This window comes from Dromaius novaehollandiae, chromosome 8 (assembly GCF_036370855.1).
Source record: "Dromaius novaehollandiae isolate bDroNov1 chromosome 8, bDroNov1.hap1, whole genome shotgun sequence".
Classification (NCBI taxonomy): Eukaryota; Metazoa; Chordata; class Aves; order Casuariiformes; family Dromaiidae; genus Dromaius; species Dromaius novaehollandiae.
In genome coordinates this window covers 42597671-42613451 of record NC_088105.1, presented here as the reverse complement: position 1 = coordinate 42613451, position 15781 = coordinate 42597671, and the positions used below count along the sequence as shown (strand labels likewise).

Below are 15781 nucleotides of genomic sequence, written 5' to 3'. Positions count from 1 at the left end.
GCAGAACTATTTTTCTAACAGACAGTAGTGATAAGGTATAAAGCTGAACCATGAGGTCTGGATCTTTGCTGTCCTAAAACCGTTACTTAGATTGTGACATACAGACATGGGGCTTTTGGCTTGCAACACAATGGAGACAAGAATTCTTAACTTTCTTCAAAAGATTGTGTCTCCCTTTCAGCTCTACAATTTGGCAGCCTGCAAAAAAACTGTGAAAGGAAGGAGGATATGGGTATATGAAGAACACTCACAAGAGACAGTGAGGAAGTGGATGACATGTATGAAGTCAGAGCCAGTGCGGTGAGGACAGGGGAATCTCAAATGCAAGAAGGAGGAGAAAAGCTGGTGGATATATGTGTTATGCACTGCAGAAACTAGGGTTGTACAATAAGGGAAAAAAGGGTAGTAAGAAGCCATTCTTCCACCCTTTTTCACAGAATGATATCCAGGTTGCTTTTTGGAAAGCAAATCTTAGTGAATCTATCTTATACTTTAAAATCTAGACAGTCACTAAAGTCTGGCCTAAACCAGCTTTTTTCTTTAACATTTCCAATAGTATCTAGTACTAGTGGAGCTGTGGTGCTCTTAGCAACAGCTACCCATTTTTTTGAGGAAGAAAGGTTAATGTATAAACTCTCTTTCCAGTGTCGAGATCTTCTTTACAGCATTCATGAGCTGGGAATTTGTAATAATTTGAAAATAAAATTGAGAATTTACAAATGGAAAATTAAAAAAAAAAACAGACATATTAAAAATATTTGTATCTATCTTTCTAAGGCAGTAGAAGAAAGTACTTGCCTATATGAGAAACCTAATCAACAAGGACAGGAACCAATGAATTAAGTGTTCAGCATTTCATTATCTCTGTTACTAAAAGATTATAAAATCTTTAAAATGACAAGCTGTCAGGACTGAGCAAATTCCGTATCCAAGGAAAAAAGTGAGACTAGCAGACAGAAACTGAAGTATTAGCTGACACTTTCAAAAGCTGACTTAATTCCGGACATATCCCTGAAGACTAGAAAGCAGCAATACAAGGGAGCAGCAATACACCAGGAAATCAGCGACCAAACAGTTCGCTGCCAGCTGTGGCAAAAACATTTGAAACTATTTCAGAGGATCGAGAGGTGCAACGTTTATGTACCAAAAGCACTGCCTGGCTAAGAATAGCCGACAGTTGCAAAAAGGGAGTATCATGCCTCACTGACTTTCTGGGATTCCCTAAGGGTGCTCTGCCAAGGTAGATGTAGCTAAGTGCAGCAGAGTGGAGAGCACAGGCCTTTCTAAAGGAGTGTCCTGCCTGTCTCCATGCCGAAGGCTAAGGTGAGAGCGGAGAGGTCTCCGACTGCCTGATCGCACTGCAGAATGCCTAAACATCCTTCAGCTGGTAAAAACGAAGGAGGAGGATTTCCACAGGGATCAGCGTTGCACTGACAGCTTGTACCTGAGACAGATGCTATTTATAAAGCTAAGCAAGAATACAGAAATTGTACAGATAACAATGGGCGATAGCGAACAGACACACCTATGCCAGAGAGATTTCCCCTAATGGGTCAGATGGAAAACACAGCTTTCTGTGTTAGGAGACACTTTTATACAGTTTGTTCTTTCTCCCTTTTTAGGATTTCCCTGTAACCTGAATTCTACCAGTCAGAACTGTTTACTGCAGAACTCTGCAGTCAAATCATTCGATAATGAACTGTAATTACCACAAAATGTATTAGATAAGGATTTGAATTTCACTTAGGATTTTGTCCTAACATCAGTGTTGTTCTTCTACTAATCAATGGAACTGAGTGAATAAGCGATTTTTATGGACTGTTTCATTTTGGGGTGACTCAGAAGATTTTATGGAACATAGCCTTGTAAAATAAAAAATGGGGAACAGACATTTCTGGTCAACAAAACCATTTTTGTTCATATAAAGATGAAACATTTCATTTTTCACTTTTATTTTTTGAGATTTGAGTAAATAGAAGTATATTTTAAAAAATATTGTTCTGAAAGGAAGAGTAGAAAAAATCATTTAAAATGTCAAAACTAAGCATTTCAAGGCCTCTAAAATGTTGGTTTAGGCTTTTTTAGACTAAAAGAATTTTGGTAATTGATATGTTTTCTGAAAATCTTTAGTCAACCCAAAATGCATATAAAATATGCTTCAACAGACAAATTTCACCTAATTCTGCTATAGTAAAAATGCAAAATAAAGCTTATATTAATATACTTTAATTAAGCCTCCACATAGTCAAATGTCCCTATAGTCCATTAACCCAAATGAATAAAAAGTCTACATCGGCATCCTTCCAAATATCATACATTCATCACATCCAAACACAAACACTGTATCTGCACATATAAATCAAGCAATTGGGTATGCAATTGGCAGTTCTTAACACAGTAGACATTTTTGGATCCTTGAAGACGTTTTAACATGCACAGATAGTTGCGCTCATACATTGGGGAAGGCAAACAAAGCAAGGTGTGATAAAATTTGGGGACAAAGTATAAAGCAGAAGTTGTGCCAGTTTCGCTAACTTACAGCACATAAAACCCAGAAGACTGGCTTAAAAGATGTGGTCTGTAAGACTGCATTTTTCAAACTAAAATAAAAAATAACAGCTTCTTAGCATTAGTGGCCTAATTTTCCTCTTCAGTCTGCAGGGATGTTTTTCCTTTCTTAATCACAAATAGGATCATTCTTTTGTTAAACAAAACATTTGACTTTAACATCATAGCTTGACTTCAAGAGTAGGTATTTCATTAAAAAAATGCCCGTTTGAACGAAGCATTTATCTCACATGACAAGGCTGGTACTTTCAGGGAGAATTAGGCTTCTGCTGGAAACCAGTGGGTAGCATTTGTGCCACTGTTGCAAGGAGCTGCTGAACCAAAAGTTTTTGGGGACCATGGAGAGAATTCAACACAGCATCATTATACCCAGGCTTGGCTCTCAAATTTGTCTCTGTGGGCCACTGCCAGAGACAGGATACTGAGTTAGGTGGCCTGAGTTAGTCACCCTATGACTGTTCTTACATTTTCATCTTGTTCATGTTATGCTTTTAAATCCCAGGAAAACTCCCATTTATAAAGTATAAATATTACATGTGAAAACCCTTCCTTTATAGGTGTCCTTTGTATAGTGTTGTCAGTTTAGGTACACTTGAAGCAAGTAAGCAGAACAGAAATTCTCACATGTAAAAACCGTATTGCTCTTTTGAAGATGTCAATGACCATTTCCAGAAAATGCCTGCTGCTCCAATTTTTTTTCAGAATTTGATATCAGCGCTCTGAACTGGGCATTGACTCATACTCAGTTTACTGCTTCACTCAGCAAAGGGAAAAATCTACTTCCTTTTCCCAAAAGAAAGAATAACTTTCACAAGGAACCTTTCAATGCAGCTCCCAGTAGCACCAGGAAGTGAAAACTTAGAGCAAGATGCAGGAGAAAGTTCCTTATTATTTTATCACAACTCTGTACTACTGGTCACTGGAGATATAAGCAGAAAGGAACACTTCTGTAATTCTATTTAAAATAAGCAGTAAAAAAGTAGAAAAAAACATGGAAAAAATTACATGTATGTCTGACACTGAAGAAAATCCATTTTGTAACTCCCTGCATCCTAGTTTTTTAAGTTCTTTCTGTAGGTTTTGTATCATGCTGCTTGTATACATGCAGAAGCTATTTCCAAGCAAACTAACATGGCTATAAAGTGCAATAGATATTCAGCACTAATTCCCTTTGTTTAGTTGCCCTTGTTTAAATATGTGTATATGTAATTTTGGTTAATCCAATTCCAGAGCAGAAGGTATTGCAGATTTGCTAGTCTAAGTGATTTCTCATGTAGACATGACACAACAATATTCCAGTCAGTAGAGAATTTGTTTCCTTTTTCTAGCAACAACTGGACATTGGAGGGACAGATATGAGGAGATACTGTAGTTTTTAACAGAATCCTTAAACGAAAATTACAGTTCAGTAAATAAATGTGACTTCTGGCGGTATGTATATAGTAGAAACTATGTTAGCAGTGAGGTTTCTTCCAGTTCAGTTTCAGCTACAGAGGGGAATCTGGGTAACCGTCATGTAAACTCTCTCTGACTACTTTGCCAGTGGCATTGTCAGCTGCTCCTGGGCTGGGATTTATCTAACATAACTCTCAGTCTAACAGGCAGTTAATCTAAACTAGCTGGCTGTATTTCCCCCTGTAACAAACACAGGCTCATCCAAGATTCCTCCCATTTCAAGATGGGCACCTAAGACAAAAGGGTGGGATTACCTTCTTGACGTCTCTTTCTGCATTGACTTTAGAGAGACTATGATTAGTTTAGATTAAGCATCTACCTTTTAGAGGGATAAAAGTAGGTGAAATGACCACCTTACTAAATAATGTTTTGGATTCAAACAACTATACTGGGGAATATACTACATTGCATAAATTGTAAAATGGCTATCCTGCAAGATACAAATAAGAAGTACATATTTTGCAAATTTTAGATAAGACATCTATCAGTGAAATTGTTATTAGCATAAAGTTGATTATGTGTCCAGTCATTCAAATAAAACGTATTAAAGCCACCAGTAAATGTGAAAGCATCAGGCCCCAAGTCCCTACTCCAACCTATGCAAGCAGACCTTCCTCCAAGCTCCATCAGTGTCACTGAGATATTATACAGTTAAAAGAGTCTGCAAGGATAGAAGAGATTGCAGACCATTGCTGTTATTTAGATGCTTCATATGCCATGAATTTTTAGAATAAAGAAAGAAACATACCTGTTCAAATCACGATGTATGATTGGTTGTGTGAGATTGTGAAGATACTCCATACCTTTGGCAACATCTACAGCAATGATTAATTTAGACTGAAGGTCAAGCGTCCTAGATTTTTAAAGAATTATAACATTACTCAAAATTTACAGACAGACCAAAAATTATCTGTAAATCATTATCTGTAAATCATGGAGCCTTTTTAACTGTTTTAAATACAAAATAATGTTTTATAATGTATGTAATATAAAAATACATAGTGTAAAATAATAACAACCAAAGGATAATTGTGGTTACTTACTAATTTCCCTTGTATACCAAATAATCTGAATCAAAGACACAAATTTTATAGTGTGCTCCTTTCACTATTTGTTTACAATGAATAAATCTGCATCAGCATAGATTTACTAGTTTTCAGAATTCTGTATCATAAGCCCATGCAAAGAATGAATAGAATACCTCTTCTGTTCATGAAGCAGGGAGAAGAGTGATCCTCCAGAAATATACTGAGTGACTATAGCAAACTGACTTGGGTCATCTAAGCAAGCTCCAACAAACTGTATGACACATGGATGATTCAGTCGGCAGAGTATGGAAACTTCACGGCAAAACATGTCCACGTCAGATTTGGAACAGTAGGTATTGGCTCGATAGCTTAGAGTTTAAAGGAGGAGAAAACAGTATGGCAAAAAAATCTTTTTTTTTGTATTTCAGACTAGGGCATTAACTAAATGAAATGCAAAAGTCTTTGAGAAACTTACCGTTTGATTGCTACAATTTTATTTCTGCATCGTCCCTTATATACTTTTCCAAAAGACCCTAAAACAATTTAAAATAAATAAGCATAAAGATATTTCTTGTGAACATCAGACATAATAAATGGACGCATTCTTATTTCTGATACCTGAGCCAATGATCTCATGGAACTCTATTTCAGAGAGCTGAAGATGGAAATGTGATGGCAGACCAGCACGTAGGAGAAGAACATCTGCCTTTTCTGCAAAAGAAAACTGTTACCCTATCTGTAAAATGCAGGGTCATGGGGAAGGGAAAGATAAAAGTACTTAACTTCACAAAAAACACTGCACAGTAAAAGCTGATTTTCCCCCTGTAAATTGGTTGACTGGTATTCCTATCCCTTTTTCTTTCAGGACCTACAATAATCCCCAATAATAAACAAAGTTTTGCAACATTACAGCTGCCTCAGGGTTTCTTGGCTTTAAAATCTTATCACTGATCAACACTGTCCCATTATCATATTCTGCCTGGATCATGTGAGGGTTCCATAAAATCCTTTATAGAGAGAATTAGTTCCTTTTTTCTGAATGATTAGTGCTCATTACCAATGCTATCAATGCTATTCCAGGTCTGATCTACTCATCAGTGACACGTGGAATCTGAATTTTGATGTGCAACTTAATATACTCAGCAAACTTCTCTACCTTGTTGATCTGTATGGCTCAATTGTAGTTTATCAGAATACTTCTAAGTGGAACATTTTAATACTGGTAAGAAAAAGATAAAAGCATTTGAGTACATCCAGAGTGAACATTTGCAGTGGAAATTTGAAAGGACCACAAAAAAATGAAATACTTAAAAGTGTAAATATGTATCTGAATGCTTTGTCTATACTAGTTTCAGTATAACGCTATTTATTTTTGGACAGAATTTTTCTTTTGAAGGTAACCCAAGCATTTTACAGCAGAGTTCAGTTAGAGATTTGCTTGCATTCAGAGATTCATATGCATTTCGTTAGTACTAATTCACAAACACACCCTTTTCCCCAAAACAAAGTGACAAAAAATTGAGCATTTTTTTAAAAGCAAATGAAAATAAGACAAATAGGGGACTTGTCATGATGAGGTGCTGAGCACCTCTGCAGAAACTGAAAAGGAAAAGAATCAAGCTAAGTAAAGCTTCCTAAGATTATCCTACGGAAATATAGCTGCTGCTTATACACATCATTGCATTTCGGAACAAAAAATATCCAGGAATAATGAATCTTATATAGTAGGTTCAGGCTGACAAACACTTTGGGTAAATGACCGTAAAACTTAGATTTTCCCGTTGTCATTGAAAATACCTTTAGTCATGCTTTTAATCTTTCCTAGAGGGGATGGAACTGACACATAGGAACCATCTGAAATAAAAGAACAGAATTAATTTTATGGCCTTTGAAGAGAATATAAGCAGCTGTATTGATAAATTAGCAAGGCAATGGTTGCCTAAAGAATAAAAAAAATAAGGGGATGAAAATATATATAAGCATACACACACGTATGATTGTGACGTTATATTGCTGCAATTGTGATAGTAATTTGGATATAGTTTCACTAACTGCATGGAACAATATTGACCTTCATCAGTATAGAAAAAGCCTACGTAGCTTTTTACATCAGCTAGAGATTTAAAGAAACTCAGATCAAATTAACAATTTCTTACAAGCGTTCTGCCAGTGGATTTCGTTGTGCAATTCACTGACTAGATTTTTCAGAAGACCTCGGCTTTCACAGTGTACCAAATATTTGGTCTCTTGTTTCTCTGCTTAAGTGGGAGCTGGGTTCTTCCAACAGTTAGCATGAAAAAAACCTACCTGGATGTGTTGGCTACCTGCCAAAATGGATTTTGATACATGCATAAACTTGGTCCCTTATGGATTTACACATGCTTGAGCTTTACTAAATCAAAACCCTGGAACATGTAAACTACTCTGTAGAGCTGGGCCTGTAGGAATCAGATGGATCCTTCTAGTGACTATAAAATTCTTCTGATTCTGTGGCTAGAAGAGTCAATGACCTGGACAGGCTGTGATGCATAATGTAAACTTTTACCTTCTCTACAGACAGCATTCTCAACACACTGTAAAAAGCTGTAAGCTTATCTCACTGCTTGCATTAATAACAAACATTCTTCTTGCCATCTGTTATTTAATTGCCAATAGCAATGAGTATTTTTGTAACAAAAAGAGTAACTAATTCTTCCCACGGGGGAATTAGATATCTAAAGATATTAAAAAATATGAAAGAGACTGAATATAGAAACATACTGAATATCAGTCATCAAAGAAACATCAGAGATAGATAGCACAAAGAGAATGGCTAAACAAAGGTATTAAATATGTAAAAAGGTATGAGGAATGATTACTAAAGAATGATCTTCATTTCATAGCTTTTAGCTTTTCTTCCTAGCGAGTAACACAAAGTGACAACTGTTTTAAGATAAAGGAAGAATCTTGACGTAAATGAGGGATATATGATACCTAGAAAATGAGGATTCTCATGTCACTAATTTTCTTTGTGCCAAACAGAACTGATGCAAAGCTCACTGACATCAACGGAACATTCCCAGAGACTTCAGTGGTCTTTGGATCAGACCCTTCAGTGAGAGAAAAAGTGACTTCTCAAACCATACCTCCTCCAGGCTGTGAGTATTCATTACATGGTGATTCATCCTGAGGTCTTTTATAATGCTTCAGAAGGGTCACGATGGCATCATGACCTAAGGAAAAAAAGGAAATATATGAATTTGCAGATCAGCTCAGTAATCTTGACTTAATTTTCCTATATTGATTTATAAAAAATCAGGTGATTTTTAACAAAATGAACAGTGTGTCTATTTATAAAACATATAAATAAAGGTTCAGTAACACGGATCAGAAAAATAGCATGATTCTTAACTACAGAAATACAGGGAAATACCTGCTAATAAAAACAAGCATGTTATTTTTACATGGATCCACATAACATTAAGATGTGATATATGGCAATAGAAAAAACGCTGTTATAGAAATCCTAAAATGGAGGTTGAGAATAGTCTTCAATAAGCCCTATAAGAGAAGGCAATCTCTGAAAATATTTGAGCTCTGATGTCCTAAACAGGACAAAATTTGTACAGTATATTGCGGTAGACAACTACTTTATTCATCATTCTTCATTGCAAGGAAGCAGAGAAGAGTGGTATACACAAGAGTGGTACACACACAAGCCTGCTCAATCTCTCAGATTTTTGACGCACGATGTTTGAACATTCGGTAGTGCTCAAAATTCTGTTGAAAACTTTTCAAAGCTGAGCTTTCCCTACATATTTTTGTACATTTTTCCAATATCAGCTTTTTCATAAAATCCATGGTTTTACTACATTACAATGTTTTTCATAACAAAGAGTGTTGTAATTGTTTTGGAGGAGGGAAGAATGTCCCATAATCCTCCAACTTTAACTTGCATTTTCCCCCATCCCCTAGAAAATGTATGGGAAAAAATAGCATCTTCAATTTCTTGCTTTGTGCTCAGCACTGCTTATTCATACACCCATGCCAACAGAAAATGTTCCTGTTCGCTGCTTACAAAGATGAGAACAGGAAGAAAAGAAGAAAAAGAGATGCATTTGGAATGAGGTCATGATGCTTTGATCACATACCAAATGCTACCTATCATTTCAACAGCTCTCTTGGCTCCATTTACTTGGAGCAGTTGTAATTTCCTGCCAGTTCAGTGGCACAGCTTGTTGGCATTTCTTTGAGGATACTCTTCATCAAGACCCTGATGAATGCAAGCTTTTTGGCTTACAATGAGCACAAACTAGCCAGGGAAATGCCAGTAAGCTCACAAGTTACAGAAAGCATATTTGCTAGAGCTTCTAGAGTCTTACAAAAACCTCACAACAGCTCTAACAGAATCCATTTTATCACTTTACTCATTATGTTAGAAATATTGCATCCACTGAGATGACTTGTGTGATTTATTTGTGGAAAGAAATAAAGTGATACTTATATAAAAGTGGATGATAATTTAGTGCATTAGTTGAAAGTGAACTATTTCTGTCTGTAACAAATATTCCCAAAAGGAAGGATAACAGTAACTGATTAATCAAGATAATCTGCAATTTACTATTGGGTTTAACTGTGACTTCAAACGGGCTGTCTGTAAAATTTTCTCCAAAACCTGCATCACACTGGTATTAAAAAGTCTTAATAGATCATTATTTACTTAACTACATAGAAAGAGTAACCAAGCATTTTTCATGTATTTTATAACAACAATTCTTCTTATTATTATATAGTAGATCGATAATAAACCAAGAAAATAATCATAACTAAAACATATCAGAAAATAATAACTGTGAATAAGAGCAACTAACCACAGCCTGCTCATCCTTCTCTCTACTAGTTCTGCCATAACCACTTAAAATGCTCTATATTGAGTCATTTGCAGGGTATTAAGCATTGCTGGTTTCAAAAGCATTATTTCTTGCAATGATTCTTCCATTCATAACACCTAAATCAGTCATGAATGCACCATTAGTAGAAAGTACCTTCTCTGAACACCGTCTTATGCATTTAAAACCAAAACACTCTCCATCCTCTCAGAAAAAAAAACCCATCTCCAACTATTAAGGATATCAGAGAAAATAAAAAAGGCAGGAAAGATTTTTTGCTGCCTCTAATCCTGTAATCAGAATCTAGGTCCTGCAGGAAAGAACTTCTGCTTGCTCAGTAAGCTGCCAAGAATGTGAGCTTACACCAAAGAGTGTATATACATTTGAATATTTCTCTAAAACAAAGGAATTTAGGTCAAGGACAGGTTTCTACAGATGGCAGCTTTCTGGATATTCAAACTCAGAGGATGTTCGAACTAAACTTTAAAAGTGTTATCACTTACATTAACATAAAGGCAAATGCAAAGAAAAGGGTCACTTCTTCACTAAACCCATGGACTTGTTAATGACTTTAACATAACTGCTTAAATAGCCTTCCACAGTCCAGAGGCATGGAATGGCATTATCAGGAAGAATAAAGGGAAGGGTAGCTCAAATGGCTATCACGGCTATCAATCACAGATGAAATTCATAAATGGGTGTGAACATCCAAAACATTTCCAGGAAGAAATAAAGCTTTTTATTTGCAGAGAAAATTGAAATACAAGCAGGACAGGAACCTGAGGCATTGCTGTAATTAATGTGCAATGAACATACAGAACAGTATAGCAGGAACCATGCAAAATGCCCTACTTTAATTCATATTTGCAGGAACTAAAGATTAGTGACTCTGATGCATAGCACCTTGCAGTGCCTCCTTCAGCAATAAAACTGAAACTCCTCATGCATATACCAGAGAAAGAAACTGCCTTTTCTGAACAGACTATATGTTTTCATTTTAGCAATACATAAATACTTTTGTCCCTGAGCTTGTGTTGAATCTGTTTAACAGAGTATCTGACAGAAGATAAATGTAAGGGCTGGTTTTTATAAACCCTGATACCAGGAGCTGGAAGCAGATGGTGAGAGCTCCTAGTCTACAAGGGATGAGAGTTTATTTTGTGCTGTGATCTCCTGGCCGTACTGTTCCATGGATTTTGCAGCAGAAACTAGAAAATTGAAATACCTTTCTCATAAGCCCACATCAAACAGGTCTGCTCATCTTTTTCTCCACTAGACCTGCTGGGATCACAAGCTACCAGATTCATATCAGCTCCATTATCCAGTAAAAACTGTACTAGACGAATATGACCATGGTAGCAAGCACAGTGTAATCCTAGAACATGAGAAAAGGAAAAAGTCACTGTGGAAAGCACAATTTTCAGAACATCATAACAGGATTTGCAGCAACAGCTATAAAGCGCAAATTGATTTCATTGATAAAGAAATACACTATCCAAAAAATACCTGAGGCATTAGATGAAAATAAAATATTGCGCCACAAGAACCAATCTATTGCCTGCTACACAGCACATGTCATTTACTCTACCACCTGCAAATCACATTTAACAACTTTGTGAGGAAAAGCAAATAGAAGGCTTTCTTTTTTCTTTGCTGTAATAGATAAATGGAGGTGTGCAGCTTTTCAGACACTATATCCATTCTTGCCAGTTTGAACAAAGCTTCTCTCTCCAATCTTCTTCCTCTGCCCACATCTCCATCTTGACTCGTTTTTTTTCCCTCCTGTTTTCCAAGCTCTTCACAACCACTCTGTCCACTTTATCTTTACTTCTCAGTGTACATCTCTCATATCTCATTTTTCCCTATTTTCTCTTAGAACAGATACTTTTATCTCCTCTGCCACCCCCCCTTTCAATATCATGATCAGTATTTGAAATACAATGCAGTCAACACAAATCCCTTCTCCTAAGTTCCACTGAAATTCCAGCTGGAATGCAGAGCAACGTTCTTGCAAAGACCACCTGCAGCTCACTTGTTCACTACATTGTGCTGGGTCCCTTTCAGGCATAACCCTGGGAGATGCTCTCCATGCCCTGAACTGGCTCTGCTGAGTGATGAGAAAGCACAGTCCCCGGAAGAACACTTAGGTCTAATTCTTAAATCTGCTTAGAAGTGTAACTACAGCAGAACCACCTTACATCAGGTTTTGCTATTCACATACAAGCTAAAGAGCCAGACATATCCTCACTGAATTCCCATCACTTCTATGCCTTCTTGCAAACATATTCCAAAAAAAGTTGAGATCTCTCTGAAAGGTAATGGGATGCTGATCATCAAATTGCTGTGGGAATTACCTTGGAAATCCTGATTGCGTATGGCTTCCAAACTTTCTGGTGCTGGTTTGATATGTACTTATACACAATAAGGATCATGATGTTACCTGTATGTCCATCTCTTCCCTGGTGATTGATGCTTACAACATTCTGGTCTAGAAGAAATTTTACAAGTTCTATGTTCTTTCCATAGGTACAAGCACTGCAAAAACGAAAGGAAAAGTAAATGCCACAGTCTATGAAAGAACAAAATACTTTGGGTAGCCACAGATTTCAAAAGAGTTACATAGAGATAAGAATGGAGTAACAGAGTAGAGAATCTTTAGAAATGTGCAAATGCAAGATTAATCCACCAAAGCAAATATGTTCTTTTCTGTTGTTTCAGAAACATTCTGATTACTTTTGTACAAATTAATTTTGCCATGAAAAATGAATACACTCTGTTTTGCATAGTGCTTCTTAAATAACACTTTACAGTTTTTTGGCATCATGACCAAATTTTTTTCTGCCACCTTACTTCTAGGTTAGAATATCTAGAAGCCAGCAGGCTTCTGGGCATAACACATTCCAAACGCAGCTTTCAAACTGGACATAAAGAGAAACCACTATTCAAAAAGATACTGATGACACTGATGCCATTCCAAAATTTCTCCCTCTCCCTTGCTCTCTGTCTCCTTAGTTACTATCTGGTTCTACCTCTTACTCCATGTTCTCTCCTGTGTCTCAAGGTATAAACTTAACATCCATGTCAAGCTCACTACTTTGCTCCTCATCTGGCTGTTAGTGAGACATTTGTTATTTCAGGTGTTGTATTGCATGCACCTGTAAGTGGAGTTCTATTGCTAGCGGCATTTTAAAAGCATCTCACCTGTGGAAAGCCGTTTCACTGAATATATTTTCTTTAGTGAGACTTTCTGTTCCTGAGAGCTGGATAATTTCCTTGACAACTTCAAACTTCCCATTGTAACAAGCGCTGAAGATGAAGTAAGTAAAGAGCTATTAAGAACGCCAACTTCCTAATCAGGCTAAAACAAAACAAAACAGAGCTTTTCCACACAACTCACAGGTGTAAAGGTGTGTCTCCATAGATATTAACCACGTGGGGTTGAACTTCAAAACTGCTCTGGAGTAAGAACTTTACAATTTCATGGTGTCCAAATCGACAGCAGAAGTGCAGAGGAACATGATCTTCATTGTCCTGAGCATTCACTGTCATTTGACCCAGAAAGAGACCAAAGAAAGTATTTTATACTTAATGTAGGTTGTTCTGGATATTTAGCAATGCTTATGTGGTGTGCATATGTATTATGAAATATTTCTAAGCCTGTTTCTTTAAAACTGACGTTTCTGTGAGCTTTTATAGATCAAAACCATATTACTCAGCATCATCTGTAATACATTGTCAGTACCATTTTTTGGACTTAGGGTATAATTGCTTTTGCAGTAGCAGACATATTGAATGTTTTGGTGTAGCTTTCCCTGAATGAAACAACAGTTATAAATGACCCTTAGAAAGAACAAGAACAACATTACCACGTGAAACAAAAATAAGATGTGTAGTTAGTACATACAACCCACTGACTTACTTACTCCAAATAAGCAACCCACTGACTTATGCCAAATGAATGCATGTGTAGTCATTTATCATAAATACTGGGAAGAAAAATATTTCATTGCTGCTTTTAGGAGAGGAAAATCCATGTTTTTAAAAGAATATATTAGCTTCCTTGAGTACCAATGGCAGAATCAAGGAATAAGATTAGTCATACAGTGAGAGAAGAATAAATTTAAACAAAATAAAGGAGGCAAAACAAGGATATACTTTTTATAGCCATTATTAAAATGTTAATGAATGAAAGGCAAAAAAAAAGAGGGAGAATTTATTCAAACTTCTGGATTTCCAATATTTCTGTTTTGCTGAATGTTACCTCACCTGCAAATTTGATTATATATACACTTCACTTTTCTTACTGGATATCGAAGAAAATGGGAGTTTTCTTTTGTATAACATGAAACTACATGTAAGAATGGGCAGAATTAGTATACTATTGTTGGGCAGGTGTGCTATTTATCTCTGCTGGTTGAATATAATTCCACATGGAAAACAAACTGTGTGATATGAAGATTTTATTCTGTTTAAGATGGTTGGCCTTCTAGTGAGCGACAATGATTTTTACATCACAAAATCATGCACTCTCTATGTAGTGCACAACTTATCAAAAATACAAGGTAAAAGTATTTTTTTCTAAATTGCCTTAGACCAATTATTGTATCCTTCATCTGCAAAAACAGTTGCTTTAGTCACCACACAGCAGCATGAATTAAAAAGCAGGAGAAAACTAAAACAAATTCACTCTAAATACCTCTCAAATAAGCATAAATGCACCAAGGATTTTAATTTGATGCCATTTCTTAGACTCTTAGCTGATACAGCCAAAAATTTTGGGGGGGATAGTTGGGCAGTTGTGAGGTAGACAATACCAGGAGTGAATTTCAAAAAATTCATTGTAAAAACTTGATTCCACTGGCTTTCAGTCAGACCAAGATTCTTTTTTGAAGCTTTGGGTCCCAATTCAACGAAGCAGTTAGATACATATCACAAAGTGATTTGTTAGATCAAAATCTTGTTTCAGTTATGCAGAAGCAGACTTACATTTCTGAAACCATGTAATTTTGATTGCTGTTATGTTAGTGTAGCAAACTGATAATACACATTTCTTCTAATGAAAATCTATTTAAGAAATAATTCTGCAGCAGAATAACATAAAAATAACTATCATTGAGAACAGTTATTCTGAAGTGAGCAGTAAGAGACTATGGCTGTACGAATACTAGTAATATCAACATGCCTGGTAACATTCCTAGCACTGAGGCCAAGTGTCACAGAACTGCTGGTGTCTAAGGTACCAAACTTTTCTGGTTTCCAAAATACGGTAGCTGCATGCAAACTGCCTAGTGGGGAACGGTCCCTAGAATGCGCCTTGACTCATAGACAGGAGTTGTTTGGGAGAGTGCCAGCTAACCTGGACCACATCCATACCAGGGACCGTTCAAACTGTCTGCAGTATAGGCAATTATGCTCCAGCACCTGGGAACTTTCTTAGACATGCTTGAAACGAGTATGGATATACCTTAATGTGTTGTTTTTCCATATTTACCTAGTAGGCAGCAAGGAACAGACTGGATAAGGCTCTAAGCAGAGTTCTTTGTTGGTACAAAGGTACACAAATACTGTTTTCATTGTTCAGAAAAGGTCTTTATTCAGTTTTAAAAGACAGCACGTACTTCTGTGATTCTTAGTATGTTTCTAGTCTATGTTTGGAGACAGAACAGCCATACCAGAACCGACAAATCCATTCTACTTTGTCTAACACTTTGTTCTCAATTCAGTCTAGCACCTGATCTTTCAGACAGCTTACAAGAAATTACTGGATTACTAAGGAATAATGTGTCCACTGAGGATGTCCAAACTTGTACTAGGCAGGTTTTTAAGCATAACTTAGACAAACATCTTGAGGAATGATTCTTT

At 36.4% G+C, this 15781-nt stretch overlaps 1 protein-coding gene across 1 annotated transcript in view; it reads right to left on the bottom strand.

Annotated features, from left to right (window-relative positions):
* Window positions 1–15781, bottom strand: part of LOC112982259 (serine/threonine-protein kinase TNNI3K) — a 130732-nt gene that overhangs the window by 61065 nt on the left and 53886 nt on the right. The window contains exons 10-19 of the mRNA XM_064516367.1: window positions 13317–13461; window positions 13121–13225; window positions 12360–12454; window positions 11145–11294; window positions 8177–8263; window positions 6849–6905; window positions 5670–5762; window positions 5527–5584; window positions 5225–5419; window positions 4772–4876 (exon numbers count right to left, since the gene is read on the bottom strand). Of these exons, the coding sequence (XP_064372437.1) occupies window positions 4772–4876; window positions 5225–5419; window positions 5527–5584; window positions 5670–5762; window positions 6849–6905; window positions 8177–8263; window positions 11145–11294; window positions 12360–12454; window positions 13121–13225; window positions 13317–13461 (1090 nt within the window). The remainder of the gene's footprint in view (window positions 1–4771; window positions 4877–5224; window positions 5420–5526; window positions 5585–5669; window positions 5763–6848; window positions 6906–8176; window positions 8264–11144; window positions 11295–12359; window positions 12455–13120; window positions 13226–13316; window positions 13462–15781) is intronic.